At 30.2% G+C, this 17,794-nt stretch overlaps 3 protein-coding genes across 3 annotated transcripts; 1 reads left to right on the top strand and 2 right to left on the bottom strand.

Moving 5' to 3' along the window:
- Positions 1-2,878: 2,878 nt before the first annotated feature.
- Positions 2,879-4,375, bottom strand: LOC108819413 (uncharacterized). The gene is made up of 5 exons (XM_018592445.2): positions 4,217-4,375; positions 3,620-3,734; positions 3,432-3,521; positions 3,244-3,342; positions 2,879-3,155 (listed from the first exon to the last, which is right to left on the bottom strand). Exons 1-5 carry the CDS (start codon positions 4,282-4,284, stop codon positions 3,051-3,053), a joined length of 477 nt encoding a protein of 158 aa, XP_018447947.1. The 5' UTR covers positions 4,285-4,375; the 3' UTR covers positions 2,879-3,050.
- A 7,981-nt stretch (positions 4,376-12,356) lies between these two features.
- Positions 12,357-13,331, bottom strand: LOC108818841 (enoyl-CoA delta isomerase 2, peroxisomal). Its single transcript, XM_018591787.2, has one exon. It carries the CDS (start codon positions 13,237-13,239, stop codon positions 12,517-12,519), a length of 723 nt encoding a protein of 240 aa, XP_018447289.1. The 5' UTR covers positions 13,240-13,331; the 3' UTR covers positions 12,357-12,516.
- A 2,285-nt stretch (positions 13,332-15,616) lies between these two features.
- On the top strand, positions 15,617-17,093 carry LOC108820699 (bet1-like SNARE 1-2). Its single transcript, XM_018593698.2, has 6 exons — positions 15,617-15,776; positions 15,928-16,084; positions 16,333-16,389; positions 16,488-16,547; positions 16,644-16,729; positions 16,825-17,093. The coding sequence occupies exons 1-6, from the start codon at positions 15,763-15,765 to the stop codon at positions 16,847-16,849; spliced, it is 399 nt and encodes a 132-aa protein (XP_018449200.1). The 5' UTR covers positions 15,617-15,762; the 3' UTR covers positions 16,850-17,093.
- The last annotated feature ends 701 nt before the right edge of the window (positions 17,094-17,794 follow it).

Raw genomic sequence — 17,794 nt, 5'->3', positions numbered from 1 at the left:
CCATTTAAATTTAATTATACATCATATATATATAGATAATATTGATTATTTTGATATATTTACCCTAAAATGATTTTCGAACAATGAAGAATGATCGTTTAATTTATATGCGCACGCCAATTTATTATTTAATAGTAACTGACTTTTTAGTTATTTAATATATAATAATTATTTTATTAGTTCATAATATGAAAAACATAAAATAAGTAATAAATATAAAATATTTATTCTGCACAAGACACATATCTTAACCTGAATATTTATCTCTTTAATAATTTTAAATCTTAAATATTTCTAAATCTCAGGCCAAAACAAAAGAACAAAATGAGATTAAACTCCAAAATTAATATTTATATCGAGCAATAACCAATATGAAAAAACGACATAAAAAGAGAAAAATATTAAAGATAAATATGATTGACACGTGAACGTAAACTTCTTATAACCATAATTAACTTTTGAATTGCTAAATCATGATATAAAACCGAAATGACATAGTTTCATTGTAACCAAATAGTAGGTCTGAGAGTCTACGGCCTAAACGTTAGGTTCTTATGTGATAAGTGATTTTTTGATCTAAAATATTTTAAAAAATGAGATCAGCTCATGAGTAAAAAAATTATGTAATTAAAAAGGAAAAAAATTAAAATTGTTTAAGAGTCAAAAATATTAATTCGATCAAGAATATAAATTTTATTTTTTATACAATATTTCTTAAATAATTTTCATATATATTCACATTGCACAAGGCGCATGTCTTATCCTAGTTTTCAATTACGTAAAGATCAGTGTATATTTGTATAATTTAATAAAAATATGAAACAAAAATATAATTTAATACATCAATTATCAATACAAATAGTTTAAAAATAAATTTAAAATTTTGGATTTAAATAAAAATTTAATATTTGAACATATATATGTACATTAGTCCGCACAAGTGCGATCTTCATTTAGTAAATAAATAAAACAATATTGTAATTTATCTTGTAAATAAATAAAATAGTTTTATAGTCCGACTCAAAAATAAATTAAAACATAGTAGAAATTAAGATCATCCACTTAATTATTTAAACGTTAGTAGTGTGTTGGTTGAACATGTTCAAAATTCCAGGATTCCTTGGCTCATTTGACCTACTTATCTACTTGAGTCTTGATGTATGACCTATAGAATTGAAATGAAAACACAAGTAAACTGATTACCCAGGTTCATCGCATTCCTCCAAATCGGAGAAGCCGTTATATCTCTTGGGGCTGATACTAGATCAGCAATCCACTACTTAGCTCTGATCTTGAGCTTGGACTACACTCGAAACCACCGATCTTTATTTCTCTTTATCTCTCGATGACCTAGACTCTGCTCTCTCACTTAGAATCTAGCACCAGATAAGGTTGAGTTGTAATGGCTTATACACCACCTTTTGACAATGCTCAACACACGTGATAATACACGTGATCCTAGTTAACCAAGATCGGTTAAGCTAGACTAATCGAGACCGGTGGTATAAGATATCTCGCATACATAAATACATGGACACTCATTCTTCAGTTTTGATAAAAATTTGTTGATAGGAAAGGACTGGATCTTGTACCAGGCTAGAAGAAACCAAAGCTTGTCGTGAAAGATTCAAGAGGGAGAAGCTTAATGAGAGATACAATATGTTAATAGCTGAATCTACTTGTTACTTTTTGATATTGTTGAGTTGTCTAAAATGGGTGGTTGTGTCTCTAGGTTCATAGATTTGAGCTAGGTTTTGGAGCCTGCGGGTTCACCAAAGACATATAAACTGACTATACTCGATGATGCAATACATGTCTTCAATCAATTCATGTCATGAGCTTGAAGAAACTAATTAGACGCTCTTGGACGAAATCAAGAGTCTCAAAGTTGGTTATCACTTTCTCATCTAACCAAAAATCTTGAGATCGGATCTTTTTAAGTTAGGGTTTGGTTTTGGCTTTATAACCACAAAAATGAGCTGAGTGAGGAAAAGGTTTCACTAAATGCGGAGAAGGGGAGAACTGCAGAGCAGTTAAAATCTATGTTGGTTCTATCTTCAGGGTATTTAGAGATGAGATATCTGATGATTAACTTGGTTATAGGATTCTTGTTGTTCCGAGGCAATTCTTCTCATGTCTCTATATCTTATTCCTTAATCTCTATCAGATAGTTTTTTACTTTAATTTTATGTGTCAAAGAAAAATCATAAAATTAAATTGGAAACGTAAATATTTTTTATTTGATTTATAGAATTTGATAAATATATTTCAAAAATAAAAAAAAACTGTTTTTTCATATTTTCACGAAAATCATAAAAAATATGATTAAAAACGATTTTAAAATATATTTTTTTCTAAATTTGAAAGGTATAGAACTTAAATCTTTGTCCATGGATTCACTAATCTATAGGGAGAGGTTTAGGGTTTAGTTTTGAAGAGGAGGAAGGATTTGATTTGCGATTTTGGGTTTTAATAGAAAATAGAATTATTGAAAAGGGGCATAGAAGATCAAGCGAGCCCATAGGAAATTGTCTTTAGAGAAATAGGGGTATGGGAAAAGTTGACTCGTCTTTTGTAAATAGAGATTTTGACTCTGTTCTGTGATATAACGGACAAAAAGGTAAAACGGTTTCGTTCGCTTACTAAACGGGTGCTCTAACCAAACTCAAACCCTCCTGGTGCTCTAACCAACTGAGCTACGAGAGTTCTTGTTATTAACTTTGTAATGAGTTCTGTAAAAGAAAGCTATGCATGTTCAGCATCGCTTTTAAGTGAATGGGTTTTATATGGACGAACAAAGAAATATTGGCCCAACTAAACTAAGTGCACCGGTGACATGATGAAACTGGGTCTCAAAAAGAAAAGGAAACAGCAAAAGTTAAATCCGAAATTGAAATAGTATTTTCTCTAGAGAACCAAAAAGTCTCTACAAAAACTGTCAATAAGATCAAGGAAATAAGCAAAGATTTTGCCTCTCCTCATGGTTTCCAAAATAAAAAATAAAAATACAGACAAAAGCTTGAACAACCCGATGAAAACATCATTTTTTATCAGTTTGCTTTAGCTTTCGGAGCCTTTTTCCGGAGTTGCCTACCATGTCTCCTCGAATTCTTCATTCCAATGAAGAAGAGTAGTGCCCCAAGGAGTGCCAAGCTCTGAAGAAATGTCAAGTAAAGGATCTTAGCTTTGGTTCAAAACTCAAAAAAACGGGAAATAAAAATTTCAACCAGTTAAAACGCTAACCTGAGTAAACTTGGAAAACAGTTGGCTGAATTCCTTTTTGTCAACATCGTAGTTGTAGAAATCATACAGAATCGGGGTGGCAACGGCTTGATGCAGAAGCTGAAACCACATTTTCACAGAGTTCTTTTAACAAGTTCTCTTGCATCACTCAAGATTATTAAAATTAGAAAAGAAGACTTGTTACGTACCAAGAGATAAGCTCCCAGAGAGCTGCCAAAGACGAACAAAAGTCCACCAATGCCCTTCAAGGCTATAGCAGCAGCAACAAGAATCTTCATCTGAAACAAACAACAACACAAGAAGACTCAGTCAGAAGCTATTTGGTTATTAATATTGTTCTTGAACTAGAGACTAGACTATGAATATAAGCACTTACATCAACTGGTGGCAATTGCTGGCCGGTATGAGTTGTCACGTGGCTAACAAAAGCATTGTACTTTGGTCTTAAGGATTTAGCTGCTCGACCTCCATCATCTCCAAACCCATTGAACCTGCATAAGAAAGCAAATATGTTTCCCCAATTGAGACCATCACATATAGAACAACCATACCATACTTTACTTCAATCTCACAACCATGGATAATGCATCTTCATGTGTATCTCCTCAACCAAATCAGACAAATTGTGTAACTTAAAACATGAAACAGGCAGAGAAATTGCTTTTACATGCTCATTGGTTGAGTCACAATCATAAGAGGCATTGCTTCTCTTAAATGATATCACTTAAGACAAGACTAACTCAACAAGCAACTTCAGCTCATACAAAATCAAGAAAGTAAAGAACTTTAGGGTAACCCATGTGCCAAGATTAGAGAAACAGATCAAATCAAAGCTATAATTTAGAGAAGGAACCTAAACCCATGTTTCATTAAGAGCTATATAAGACATAATCTACAAGAAAGGAACAGATCGTACTAGACTGAAGATTATAACATTAGTCAAAGGAAGAGCAGATCTAGAACGAGTGCTTACTCTTGCCATGCGGAGAGAAGGAACACGGAAACGAACAGAGCTCTACCGACAAAGGAAGCTAACTCCATTGAAGCTCTCTGTCTCTCTCTTTCTTTGCTTCTCACGAATCCAAGGCAGAGACAGGAAGCGAGAGTTAGATTTGGTTCCGTAAATCAAGAGACATAAAAAGGAGGAGCAAACAAAGAGGCCAACTTTGTAATATTTGGGAATTTGAGGGGTCAAAAAAGGAGAGGACTATTCTTCATAGACTTGTTTGTAATTTTCAATTCGCTGCTTCCTTTTGAAGAATACGCCACGTGGATTAGTTTACACGTCGATTGGCCAATTAAAAGCGTCCTTGTCATTTAAGTATATACGTCGGCCACCACTAAAACGCGGCTCCTTACTTACATGCACGCATCTCTCTTCTTTTGATTAATGGGTTGATTTATTTTGCAACGAAATAACTATATAATAAAAATCACAACTAGTTTTGATCAAAAAAAAAAAAATCACAACTAGTTTTTTTTTTTTGCTAAAAAAATCACAACTAGTTAATATTTTAATTGAAGAAAGTAATTATCTTCAAGTTGGAGAGAAAATATTATTTTACTTTGCATCTAGAATTTATGTTTTATATTTATATGCATGTGAACGGGAATCATATTTTATACATACATCATACATAAAATTCTATACGAAAAGTTGGATCTTCTGTTTTAATCAAAAAAATTTCTTAGAATAATATGATAGATGCTGTATAAAATTTATTAAATGATAGAAATATATTATTTAAAAATATATATTTATTCACAAAATACTAAAATGATAAATATTAAAATATAATATTTTAAAACACAATATGGAAACATAAATTATCCTAAATAAATGTCTTTTCTATAATATAAAAAATATTATATGCAAACAGTAAAAAAATAAAAGAATGAGATTTTCTATCTCAGATAATAAATTTGTTGTAATGAACCTAAAAATATATTATTATGTAATAAAAATTAATAACAAAATAAAATATTTAAAATAAATCATTATATTTTAATAATATCATAAAAAGATTATAAAGCTATATAATAATACTAAATACCAATTATATATTTGAAATTTTTATGATAATATCAAAATTATATATTTAAAAATATTCGTACAAACGTGTTGATCAAATTAACCGAAAAGTATATTTTATGGCATTAGTTTCTAAACTATATTAAACCGATGTTTCACTTCTCAATAATTATGTCACAATCATCAGGGAGAAAGTAACACCCTTAAGTCATTCTCCAGTTCACTCACAAGTGGAAGCGCTAATATGGACTATGGAATGTATGAGAAATTTACGTCAGTTCAAGGTTACGTTTGCAACGGATTGTTCCCAATTGGTAAAGATGGTTTCGGAACCAGAGGAATGGCCAGCTTTTGCAAGTTATCTAGAAGACATAAAGATCCTAAAAGACGTCCTCATCAACTCAGAGATTATTCATGTACCACGAACACAGAATTTGCAGGCGGATCGACTAGCACGAAGTGCCAGGATGCAACCGTCTTTTATCGTTCACATGGACTCAGAGTTACCGGCTTGGACTTCCGAGTCAAGATGAGAGTTTTGTTTCTGTTGATGACAAAAAAAAAAAAATTACTACAGAATGAGTCATCCTGCAGCTAAATATTGTTACAGTAAAAGAACAATCTTCAATAGTGAATCAAAGATGTAAGTATTTTTTTTTGCACAAAAACAAATTGTTCTTTAAATGTAACAATATTTTAACTGTTTGCATATAATATCTAATCTATTAAAAGTGGAGTACAAAATTAGATTAACCCTTAGTTTTCCACTAGAATTACATTGTCATGCCATTGAGATATTAAATGAAGCTATATTTAAGTATGATTGTTTTTTCTAATTTAAATAATAGATTTAAACATTTAATGTCTTTTCCTAATTTAAATAATAGATTTCCTTAATAAAATCTTAACCAAAATAGATTTCCTAATATATTTTGTATTAACATATTAAATATTTTTAATATTTATTAGTAACAAATAATAAAATAAAAAATCACACATCATAATCAATTTATATAATATATAAATAAAATATAAAATAATTTATTTATGTATTAGCATAATGCTTTCATAATATAAATTCAATTAGTTATAAATATAAGATTGGTTTAAATGATACACTGTGATATAATAGACGATTAAATCACAAAATATAATTGTTTAAAAAGTAATAAATAAAATTGTTATGTTTTAAAATGTTATATTAACAATTATGTAATACATTTTAATTTACAAATATATATATAGTATACCATTAGTACACAAAAAAAACTAAAGAGAAAGAAAATATTTATACAGTCACAGGCCAAGCTCTAAAAATAAACAAAAACAACGCAAGATTATTTTTCTTTAAAAAAATTATTTTAATAGAAATTATAGTTCCAAATATGTTTATATATTTTATGTATTTATAATTTTTTTATGGGATGCTAAGATTTTTGAATTAAAAAATTTATGACTCCTCTATATTATTTTAATTAGGAAATTTAAAATTTATATCATAACATTTTTATTAAAATTTTAGTTTTAATTTTTATTATAACTGCAAAGATTATTTTTCAATCTAAATTTATATTTAAGTATTACAAATACATCATTTATTATTAAAAAAAATAAAACATAAAATAAATACCCGCCCGGTCGGACGGGTCAAAATCTAGTTTTTTATATTATAGAAAAGACATTTGTTTAAAATATTGTTAATGGTCAAAGAAAAATCTAAAACATTGTTAATAGTCCAATAAGTTATTGTCCAACTACTGGAGAACAGAAACAGTGCTAGTATTTAATAAAAGAATATATATAGAAGCAACAATTGAGTCTTTAATTTTTAGCAAAAAGAAGACAGTCGAGTCTTTAATAAAATCCAGTGACGGAACTATGATACACAAGCAACAATTGAGTCTTTAATAAAAGAATATATTGAAAACGAAAAATATGTGCAACTGTCTGTGCCTATAATAAACTCTGAGGAGTCTTGGACATTGTATCAGCAATTGTACTTCTTTTGTCTATGGCTTTTCTTTGTGGAAGTTTACCTTCACAATGTGGGTGATAATAATTGTCAACCGAGATGTGACTACGATCAAATTGTACCTCATGACATCCCATTAAAAAAGCTGCAAAGTCTCAACAGATCTGATAAACTTGCTGGGAAGGGGCAAATATCCTTCACTCCTTTCGATTGTCATGGTGATTTTTGAATTTTGTCATGTTGCTTTTTTTAGTTTTCTCAATGATATGGGCAAATCCGGGCCTGAGAATAAGTTAAACAAACATAGGGTTTGAGGTCTTGAAAAATTATATTAGTATTAGGGATCAATTCTGAACAGATATAACAAATTAGATAGGTTGGTGATATTTCTATTTGAAATAGAAAAATTGCGATCTTTGATTCCCTCCCCCATAACATTTTATATTATCATGGCTTTGAAGGTCAAATAAATAATTAGGCTTCATGATCCAAAATTCTCAGGCAGACTCCGGTTAAGACGGCTAGTTCTTAATATGTATCAATATTGCTAATGTTACGTTATTCATATGTTGATTATAGGACATTTTATGAGATATCTTATATATTAAATGAGATAGATTTAAAAAGTTGTAACATGTAGTTTGTATTAATTAAAAAAATGTCATGTTGAATTATGTGCGGCTTGAGAATCTTTTTAGTCCAAAATTAAATTAGTAGAAAATATTGTATTATATAGTATGTCAATTATAAACCATTCATTTATCAAATTGAAACTTATTATCTATTATTTCCTTAAATAAACCTACAGAATTATCTAATGTGATTAAAATATAATATATATGGCAATTAATGATTTTAAATAATAAAGATTTGGTAACAATTTGTATATTTTCTATCATTTTTGTTTATTCTTTATTATTAAAATAAATTAAAAAATTACATTAGTCATATAATAAAAACTTAGATTTTTTGTATATGTTGTATTTTGAATTTTTCAAAACGAGTATAAATTACTAAAACTGTTAAGACTCTTAGAAAAAAAATTTGTGATTAAGGTTTAAAATTTTTAATGTAATCAGATACTATGATTATAAAACAGATGAATATATATATATATATATATATATATATATATATATATATATAATATCGTTAATACTATACATCATATGAAAATACATACTTATATTTTGATATTTACATTAAAAATATATTGAAAAGTTAATATTTTAATTTTGAAATCTCTATTGTTTAAAAATGATTATAAATTATTGAAACACTAAACATCCCACATTAAAAAACAATTCGTTGGTGTAAAATTTTGTTACACATATATGCAAATAATCATAAAATCATATGAGTAGAAACTTCATTTAATAAATATCCAAATTAAAAGTATACTATATATCTATGTTAATATCATTATACATCATATACATAGATAATATTGATTATTTTGATATATATTTACCCTAAAAAGATTGTGAACAAACAAGAGTGATCGTTTAATTTATATGTGCACGCCAATTTATTACATAATAGTAAATTACTTATTAGTTATTTAATATATAATTATTATTTATTATTTCATAGTATGCAGAAATAGTAATAAATGTAAAAATATTTATTCTGCACAAGACGCAGATCTTAACCTAATTATGTATCTTTTTAATAATTTTAAATTTTAAAAATTTCTAGATCTCAGGCAAAAACAAATAAAAAAATGAGAATAAACTCCAAAATCAATATTTATATCGAGCAATAACCAAAATGAAAAAACAACGACATAAAAGAGAAAAATACTGAAGATAGATAGGATTGACGTGACCGTAAAATTTTTATAACCATAATTAACTTTTAAATTGTTAAATTATGATATAAACCTACCAGAAATAGTTTCATTTTAACCAAATAGTAGGCCTAAGATTCTTCAATTTAAACGTTAGGTTCTTATGCGATTAATATTTTTTTACCTAAAATATTTTTAAAAATGAGATCAACTCATCTGTAAACAAATTACGTAATTTACAAAAAAGTTTTTAAAAAAATTGTTTAAGGGCCAAAATATTAATTCGATCAAGAATATAAATTTTATTTTTTCATACTATAGTTATTAAATAATTATCATATAAATTCACTTTGCGCAAGGCGCATGTCTTATCCTAGTTTACAGTAAAACATATAGGTTTTCAAATATTTTGTAAATATTTTTTTAAAGCAAATTATACAAGTTTTTAGAGATATTGCAATTTTATATCACATTCAATTTCAAGCTATCCCTCTCTATTGGGAATAACTATTTTTTCTTGAAAAACGTACTCGATCTAAGTAAAAACTTCTCAAAATAAAAATTACTAAAAAATACATACCATTTATTTTGAGCTGTTTATTCATTTTACATATTCTATTCATTATACATATATCATTCGTGTTTTGTTTTGAATCGCTTATTTAGATGAAACGTAGTTGCTCCGCAATATCCATTTCTCTAATACAAACCACAATTAAACCGCATTGCAGTATCCAATCCGTTTTCCCGCACCAATTAAACTGTTATTACCATTCAGAGCCTAAATATGATATTACAGCGATGATAAATATTATATAGACGATTTTATAGCCAACAATTCTACCAACTTATGAGAAAACATGTATGACCGCTACATTCGAGCTGTCCTATGAGATTCATGTTCGATAAACACATTGCACCATGCTTGAAATTTTCTTGTAATATTTTTCTCCATAATATGCATTTTCTAGAATTTGAACCCCATACATTTAAAATCAAAAGTTGTTTTTTAACATCTGATTAATTATGCTATTACGATGATGATAAATATTACATTGAATATTTTACAACCGACAATTCTACCACCTTTTAAGAATACGCGTCTCACTGCGCCACTTCAAACCGTCCTATGAGATCCATGTTCGATGATATGCTTTTTGCACCATGCTAAAGATCTCATGTAATCTTTTCTCCATAATCTTGCATTTTCTGGGATTTGAACCGTAAGCCTCTTGATGTAGAAACACTAATCAATCCTTAGTCGATCCACACAAAAATCCAAAGTTTAATATCATAAACTAATTAAAACCAAATAAAAGGAAAAAAAATTGAAAGTGAATATCACATTATATATATACAGAATTAATGTATATTGAAAACAAAAAGAAGAAGCTGAAAATGAAAGTGAAAATTGCGCCCTGTAACTCTCTTCAAGACATGATTCTCTACGAGTTACAACAAATTTTCTCACATTCTGTTACCTCCGGTTGACGCCTCAGGTGGTCCTCTAGTGATCGTCCGGTGACTGGGTTTGTGATAAACCTTTCTGTGGCCTCTGGCTGTGAGTTTAGGGAAGACAAAAAAATTAAAATCACTTAATCGCTATATCTGATTTTGTGCTCTTCGATGTCTCTCTCACTGCTATCTCACCAGTGTCATACATTTCTCCCGAGCCTTTCGCTGAAGTTCAATGCTTCCTCGCCATCTTTGACTGTTACCTTTCTTTCCCTCACCGCTGCTCAAAATATCCCCCTTTATCACCTTATCATATTTTTCCAGTATGGAGTTTTGGATTCCAGAAAGCTTGCTTCTTCTCAGTCTATGCCAATACTATCACAACTTCTAGCCTCCTCTTTTATGATAGTTGAGATCTTTCTTCGTTCATATCCTATGCATCCGGAGTTTACAAACCAATTAATTTCTACTTGGTGGAGTTCATGTAAAAAAGTCCTCCGTTATGGAGTGCCCATTACATATCAATTCCTATGTTATGGAGTTCTTACTGCTTGGATGCAGGTTTCCCACACAATTGTGGTTTCTGGTTTGTTTTATTTTCTCTTCTATGGAGGGTTTAATGTTTGAATTTCAATTTTTTTTTGGATGTGCATGGTTTCAGAATTCAGATATTGTTTATGCCTTTTTTTTTAGAAACAATCTCAACTTCCTTGTTTTCATGGCTTTTGTATTGTTTTACTTGTATTGTGCGATCAATATTTGAAGGTTGGTCTACAAATAATCAGACTCTTTATACACTTTAAAGGCTCATCATTTTTGTTAATGGATGCAGACTATTTTAAACTTGAGAATAGAACAGCCTTTTGAGAACAAGGAAAAAAAAACAAAAATAAAATAAAATAAAGATAAATAAACTACAAAACTACACTAACAAGTCTAATTTCTTAATCTCTTAACCTATTTACCAAATTTTAAAACATAAAATTTAGGTTTAGTCCATATACTTTTTCTCCAATGTAAACAAAGTTTTAAACTTTGTTTTCTTCACTTTGCATATAAGAGTATTTTCACCTTATATTTCTAATGTAAATATTTACAAATAATTTTATATTAGACCTTTATTTTTTATCCACACAAACTTTTTTTTGGCATATGATTACACTGTCATAGTGGTCGCAACAAAGAATTCAACCATTCTGAAATCCGATCATTTACAATCAATTTACTCAAAAACACAACCTGAATATTAGTAGTGATGTTTGTCCAAAAAAACAGTCGCAACACTTGATTTCTCAAAAAATTAATTCAATGGCAGCTTACCAGTCCCGACAGTTGATCCCTCAGAAAATCAATTCAATGGCAGCCCACCGTCTACCGTCTTTCACCAGCACCTCAAATCACTTTGAGTAGTTAGTAGTTACAACTTTATGGCAATTGCTTTGAAGACTTGTTCTCGTTGATTTCACTCACAAACCTCTTGGAAGCTCAAGGTATTCAATCTTTCATCAAGATCACAACTGTTGCAAGTTGCAACTAAAGATGATGCAAGATTTCTTGCAGCCAAAGTCTCAATTGAATGTTGGATTGAAGTATTGCAATCCGAAAGAGTTCCCTAGCTTTTCCGGATAAACAGTGAACACTGAACCTTTGCTTGGTTGTATTACACATAAGTATTTGACAGATTGAATTGATCCGATCCATACGCTGTACTTGTGAATCTAAGTTTTGTGAAATTAAATTACAATTCTACCATTTTCTTTCTTGATTAGAAAACATCATTTTGCAATTTCCGAATGACCACTAATAATTATTATTAAAAACACTGGATTGGGAGATACGTTGCTGAAAAGAACACAAAGCGTTGCTTGTCCGACACAACACGGCTCATTTATTATAACAGACAAAAGACTGAACATTTTTCTCGTCTCTGTGATCATCATTATAACTTAATCATGTGTTTTGCCCCCATAAAGAAACTGGTTTTGATTTAAAACAAAAAAAAAACAATCGCACTCAAAAGAGTATTTAGAGCTTGGGTGTAGCAAAGACGGTCGCCTTTAAACCAAGAATCTCACAAAGCTCCGGATACAAACTCTTCCTGATCGACGCATACACATCACCTTTCCACTTCTTAGCCGAAAGCTTCTCCGCAAGGCCCACAGTAGCCTCCACAACCCCTTCCGCGCTATCATGCGCAGCCGAGTCAACGATCCCAAAACCCACCGCCTCCTCTCCCCTAATCTTCTTCCCGCTCAACAACACCTCCCGCCTCGCCGCGCTCGTCCCGATCTTACACCTCACCATCGCCGCGAAGTAGTCGGGCATCGAGAGCCCGATGTCCACCTCGCTCATGTACAGGACCCCGCGGTCTCTCCTCATGTAGATATAGTCGTGGCTCAGCGCCAGCATCAGCCCCGCGGCGGCGGCGTGGCCGTTCAAGGCGGCGATCGTCGGCATAGGGAGGTCGAGGAGGGCCGCGACCACCGGTTTGAACGATTCGACCATCTGGTGGAGCCGCTCCGCGGCGCCGGTTAAGGATCCGGAGGATTGGGCCCACGCGAGATCGAACCCGTTGGAGAAGAACTTTCCGTGGGCCGTGGTGATGAGTACGGATCCGCGGTTGGCTTGGGATTTGGCTTGGCCGAGGAGGGAGATGATCGTGGCGATTGTGTCGGGGTTGAATCTGTGCTCGTTGTCGCCGGTTAGGGTTAGGAGGAAGAGGTTGCCGCGCTTCTCTAACGTGCACATGGTGAGGTGAGGTGAGGCGTAGGACTCGGGAGCAGATAGAAAGAGTTTTAGAATTAAAATTGAAATTGAATTGTGTGCATTGGTGAAGTTGATTTATGCAAAAGAGACATCTTATCTTTACAACAGTATGTAATTAGCAATCAAGTCCTTGTATTTTAAATAATATTACATAAAATCATGATTGATAAATATTTACCATTCAAAGCAACTATTGGAGGTAACTGGAAGCATCTCCATTTTTATCCAAACTGTAATCTCAACTTCAACCCGAACCGAAAAAAAATCTAATTTTTCATATTCGAACAATTAGTCATCTAGTTTATGCATTTCATTATTGATAGTAAATCCATATTAAAAAATGTTATATGATTATTCCAAGAAATGAAACAAAAATCTAAACTATTACGTACAAAATTATCCGACATAACTTAAAAGTATGATATTTTTTGGGTTCGAATCAAATCCAAAATCAAAATAATTTAAACTTAATTAAATATATTAATTATTAATATATATATATATTAATGAAATTTAGATATTCAAAAGTATTTCCGTAATTTTTTTACTTATTATTTTAAATATTTTAGTTAGTTCAGATAAGTTAACTAGTTTCTAATTAGATTTTTGAATAATTTATATTTTTAAATATTCTTTTTTAGTTTTTGAAGTTTTAAAATAATATTTTAGACAATTCTTAGATATTGGTTATAATATGATCTAAATAAAATTCAGAAGAAAAAAATAGAATTTATGAACTTAGTATTAAAAAGGGTAATTTTCCTAAACATACTATTTTATGTTTTTGTCACAAAATAACACACAAAGAAGAAAGTGACCAAAATGTTTCATTTAAGAGGAGCAAAAGACCTATATCATAGGTATATAAATACAAATAAATAAATAAAAATTATTAAAAATTAAAAAGTAAAAAAATTATAGTTTCGAATTATATATTTTCAAATTTGAATTTCTTTATAAAAACAAAAACTTTGATTTTCTTTTTCAAATTTTTTTTTCCAATTTTTATTTTTCAATTTTTTTTTTTGAAATTTGAAAATAGTTTTTTGAAACTATTTCTAAAAAATTATTTTCAATTTTTAGTATCTTTTTAGTTTTATACAATTTTAAACTCTAAACTCAAAGCTCAACCCTTTAATACTAAATAATAAGGTTTAGATTAATTAACCAAAAGGTATAAATGTAAATTTACCTATTTAATGAAACATTTTAGTCACTTTAATCTTTATGAACTATACTTGTGACAAAAAAATATTTATGGCTATGTTACGTAATTTCTCAGTTAAAAAATTTGGAAATCTAAATTAATTCAACCAGACTCCCAAACTTCCTGACCTAATCGGGAGACTGGAATTCATGAATATTCAGAATCAAATTGTAGAATAGTGGATCGAAAAAATATAATACAATTTGATTCTTGTGTTATTTCATTCTAAATAGAACCATCCTAAAATAGTATTATATTTTTTCGATCCACTATTCTATTTTTTACTTTTAAAAGAATGTTTTATTATTTTAAATATATATTTTCATTAATCATTTCAAATAAATTACTTTATTAGGAATTAAATCGCATAAAAACCATCACACAGCAACTAGTAAGTGCTGATATTTTAAAACTTAAGGTTTGGATTAATTAACCAAATAGTATAAATGTAAATCTATCTATTTAATAAAACATTTTGATCACTTTGATTTTTAAAGACTATATTTGTGACAAAAAAATTTTAGAGCAGGCAATTTCTCATTAAAAATTTGGAAATCTTCGATTTAAAAAAAAAAAAAATTTGGAAATCTAAATTAATTCAACCAGACTCCCAGACGTCCTGACCTATCTAGGGGACTACTGGTATTCGTGAGTATTCATGTAGACTTTATGCACCTAGACAAGAGCATTTACATTTTGATTCTTTTGTTATTTCATTCTAAATAGAACCATCCTAAAATAGTATTATACTTTTTCGACCACTATTCTATTTCTTACTTTTAATAGAATGTTTATTATTTAAATATATATTTTCATTAAGCATTTCAAATAAATTACTTTGTTATGAATTAAATCGCATAAATACCATCAAGTAGTAACTAGTAGAGCTTAAGTGCTGATATTTTAAATCTTCAAATTTTTCGACCACCACTTTTAAATATTTATTTCATTAAGCATTTCAAATATATTACTTCACTAAAAAAAGAAAGCTGATTATATCTAATGGAGACGTGTGGAGGGTTTTATATTCGAAATAGAAGTGCTAGAGAACATCAAACCAATGGGCTGTCAAAACATTAATAATATTTAAAATAATTTATCGATCCATATGGGCCGCGCAAAGCCCAGTAAGCTTTCCCATCCTCAACGTCCTTTCAACAGTTTTGAGCTTTGGAGCAAACAAACACGAAATCCTACGTTCCTCGGATCCGTTCCCACTGCTCTGATCTCTCTCTGTGATGTTGAGTCCTCAATAGGACACTGTAAAAGCGAAAACGAAACAAGTGATTGTGCGTGACATGAACTTTCGAAGGTTTGATCTCTGATTCCTCTCTCTGCATCCGATCCACACATTGATTCTGATTCTGTTCTATGAACCAATATTCGATTGAATTTCACGCAGATCTATTCAATTTTCCAACTCCTTGACCTAATTAAAGTTTTCGAGATTTCGAATTTTGCAGGGAGAATCGTGCATCGAGAACATCTCTCTTCGACGGGCTTGATGGACTCGAGGAAGGTCGCTTGAGAGCTTCCTCTTCCTACTCTCATGATACCACCGAACGCGACAATGACGAAGCCCTCGAAAGTCTTCAGGACAGAGTTTCCTTTCTTAAGAGGGTATGTTTCTTTTTAACTCTACAACTAATATTCAAAAGATCATTACTACAGAACACAAACATGATTAGGATCTGTAACTATTGTCTGTGAAAGAGTTTCTTGAACTACTCTTGATATTTAGAAAATTCATGTAAATTATTAATCTTTTGGACTCTACGAGCATGGAGCTATGATCTTGTCTACAAATCTAGCATTTGCAATAACGCTTGCCCTGAGGTGTCCTAAGTCTGGTGCTTATATCTTATCAGGTGACTGGAGACATACATGAGGAAGTTGAGAGTCATAACCGCATGCTTGACAAAGTGGTAAGCTTTTAAGTTTGATTCCATATGCTTTTGAGTTTGTACATGTATCTTTCTCACTTGCATTTCTTCTAAGCCGTTTTTTTGTCGTCTATGTCTAGGGTAACAAAATGGACTCGGCCCGGGGAATAATGTCAGGAACTATCAACCGTTTCAAGTTGGTATGTGAACTTAGATTGTCCACCATTCTAGCCTTCATTATTGCTCAACCTTTTAGATGTCACACCCCTTATGTGTGTTTGCAACTAACATGACAGGTCTTTGAGAAGAAGTCGAATCGAAAAAATTGCAAACTCATTGCGTATTTTGTGCTCCTGTTCTTGGTCATGTATTACCTTATTAGGTAAAGCGCATTTGTGTATATAGTTATCCAAGGTTTTTATTACCATCCTAGTTTCGGGCTATGCTAATGGCACGATTATCATTTGGGTTTTGCAGACTATTAAACTACATCAGAGGGTGAAATTGGATGCAAGAAGAAAGTATATTGTTTACATCAATACTCGTTTCGTTTCATTTGTGGGTTTCTTCTCATGAATGATTCAGGCAACTGGCAAAGGGACCCATGTTAATAACAAGGTCAAGAAAGAGATTGTTGTCAAGCGACTAGTGAACCGAAAGAGAAGGGTAGATAGATGCATGTTTTTTTGGTCCCAAGTACAATTGTCTCATTACCATTTCGTATGATCTTTATGAATTGCCAACTATTTGGATCCCCAACAAACAAGGCCGTGGATCGTGTCAGCAACTTTGGCTACCGAAAGCTTAATTGTTAAGTTTAACCGATCCAACATTAGATGCATAATAAAAAAATTGAGAAATTTGCTAAGATAACACTAAATTTTTTTTTGTCACAAATATAGCAGGAAAAATGATCAAAGTTGTTTCATTAAATAGATTAATTTACATTTAATTTTAGGGTTAATTAATCCAAATTTTAAAATTTAGAGTTAAGTGGTGGAATTTATTGGGATTAAGATTTAAAATTTTGTAAAACAAAAAATAAATACTAAATTTTGAAAATAAAAATTTTGAAAATAGTTTCAAAAAGTATTTTTAAATTATAAAAATAAAATTTGAAAAAAATAAAAATAAAATTCGAAAAAATATTCCAAAAAAGTTTATAAAAAAAATTTTGAATCTGAAAACATATAATTTGAAACTATAATTTTTTAATTTATATATCTAGGGTATAATAGTCTATGCCCTTTTAAAAAAAATATTTTGATCATTTTTTTCCTTGTTTGCTATTTTTGTGACATAAACATAGAAAAAGTCTATCTAGAAGAGTTGCCCTAAAATATTTAACAACATACATTTCTCTTTTTCTTCTCGTATTTTAACAGGAATTATTTTTTGGATAAATTTATCAATCGATTTTAGTTTACTAATATGTTTAGACATGGTG

The sequence above is a fragment of the Raphanus sativus genome, chromosome 8, assembly GCF_000801105.2.
Source record: "Raphanus sativus cultivar WK10039 chromosome 8, ASM80110v3, whole genome shotgun sequence".
NCBI lineage: Eukaryota > Viridiplantae > Streptophyta > Magnoliopsida > Brassicales > Brassicaceae > Raphanus > Raphanus sativus.
This window is presented reverse-complemented; position numbering and strand designations above follow the sequence as displayed.

What these genes read in the sequence shown, in the direction of transcription:
- LOC108819413 (XM_018592445.2), bottom strand. Translation starts at nt 4,284, where the DNA reads ATGGAGTTAGCTTCCTTTGTCGGTAGAGCTCTGTTCGTTTCCGTGTTC. An exon ending in CTCTGGGAGCTTATCTCTTG is followed by an intron (nt 3,343 to 3,431) that starts GTACGTAACAAG and finishes ATGTGGTTTCAG; the next exon opens with CTTCTGCATCAAGCCGTTGC. An exon ending in TGTTTTCCAAGTTTACTCAG is followed by an intron (nt 3,156 to 3,243) that starts GTTAGCGTTTTA and finishes ACATTTCTTCAG; the next exon opens with AGCTTGGCACTCCTTGGGGC.
- LOC108818841 (XM_018591787.2), bottom strand. Translation starts at nt 13,239, where the DNA reads ATGTGCACGTTAGAGAAGCGCGGCAACCTCTTCCTCCTAACCCTAACC.
- LOC108820699 (XM_018593698.2), top strand. An exon ending in GAGTTTCCTTTCTTAAGAGG is followed by an intron (nt 16,085 to 16,332) that starts GTATGTTTCTTT and finishes ATATCTTATCAG; the next exon opens with GTGACTGGAGACATACATGA. An exon ending in CTATCAACCGTTTCAAGTTG is followed by an intron (nt 16,548 to 16,643) that starts GTATGTGAACTT and finishes CTAACATGACAG; the next exon opens with GTCTTTGAGAAGAAGTCGAA.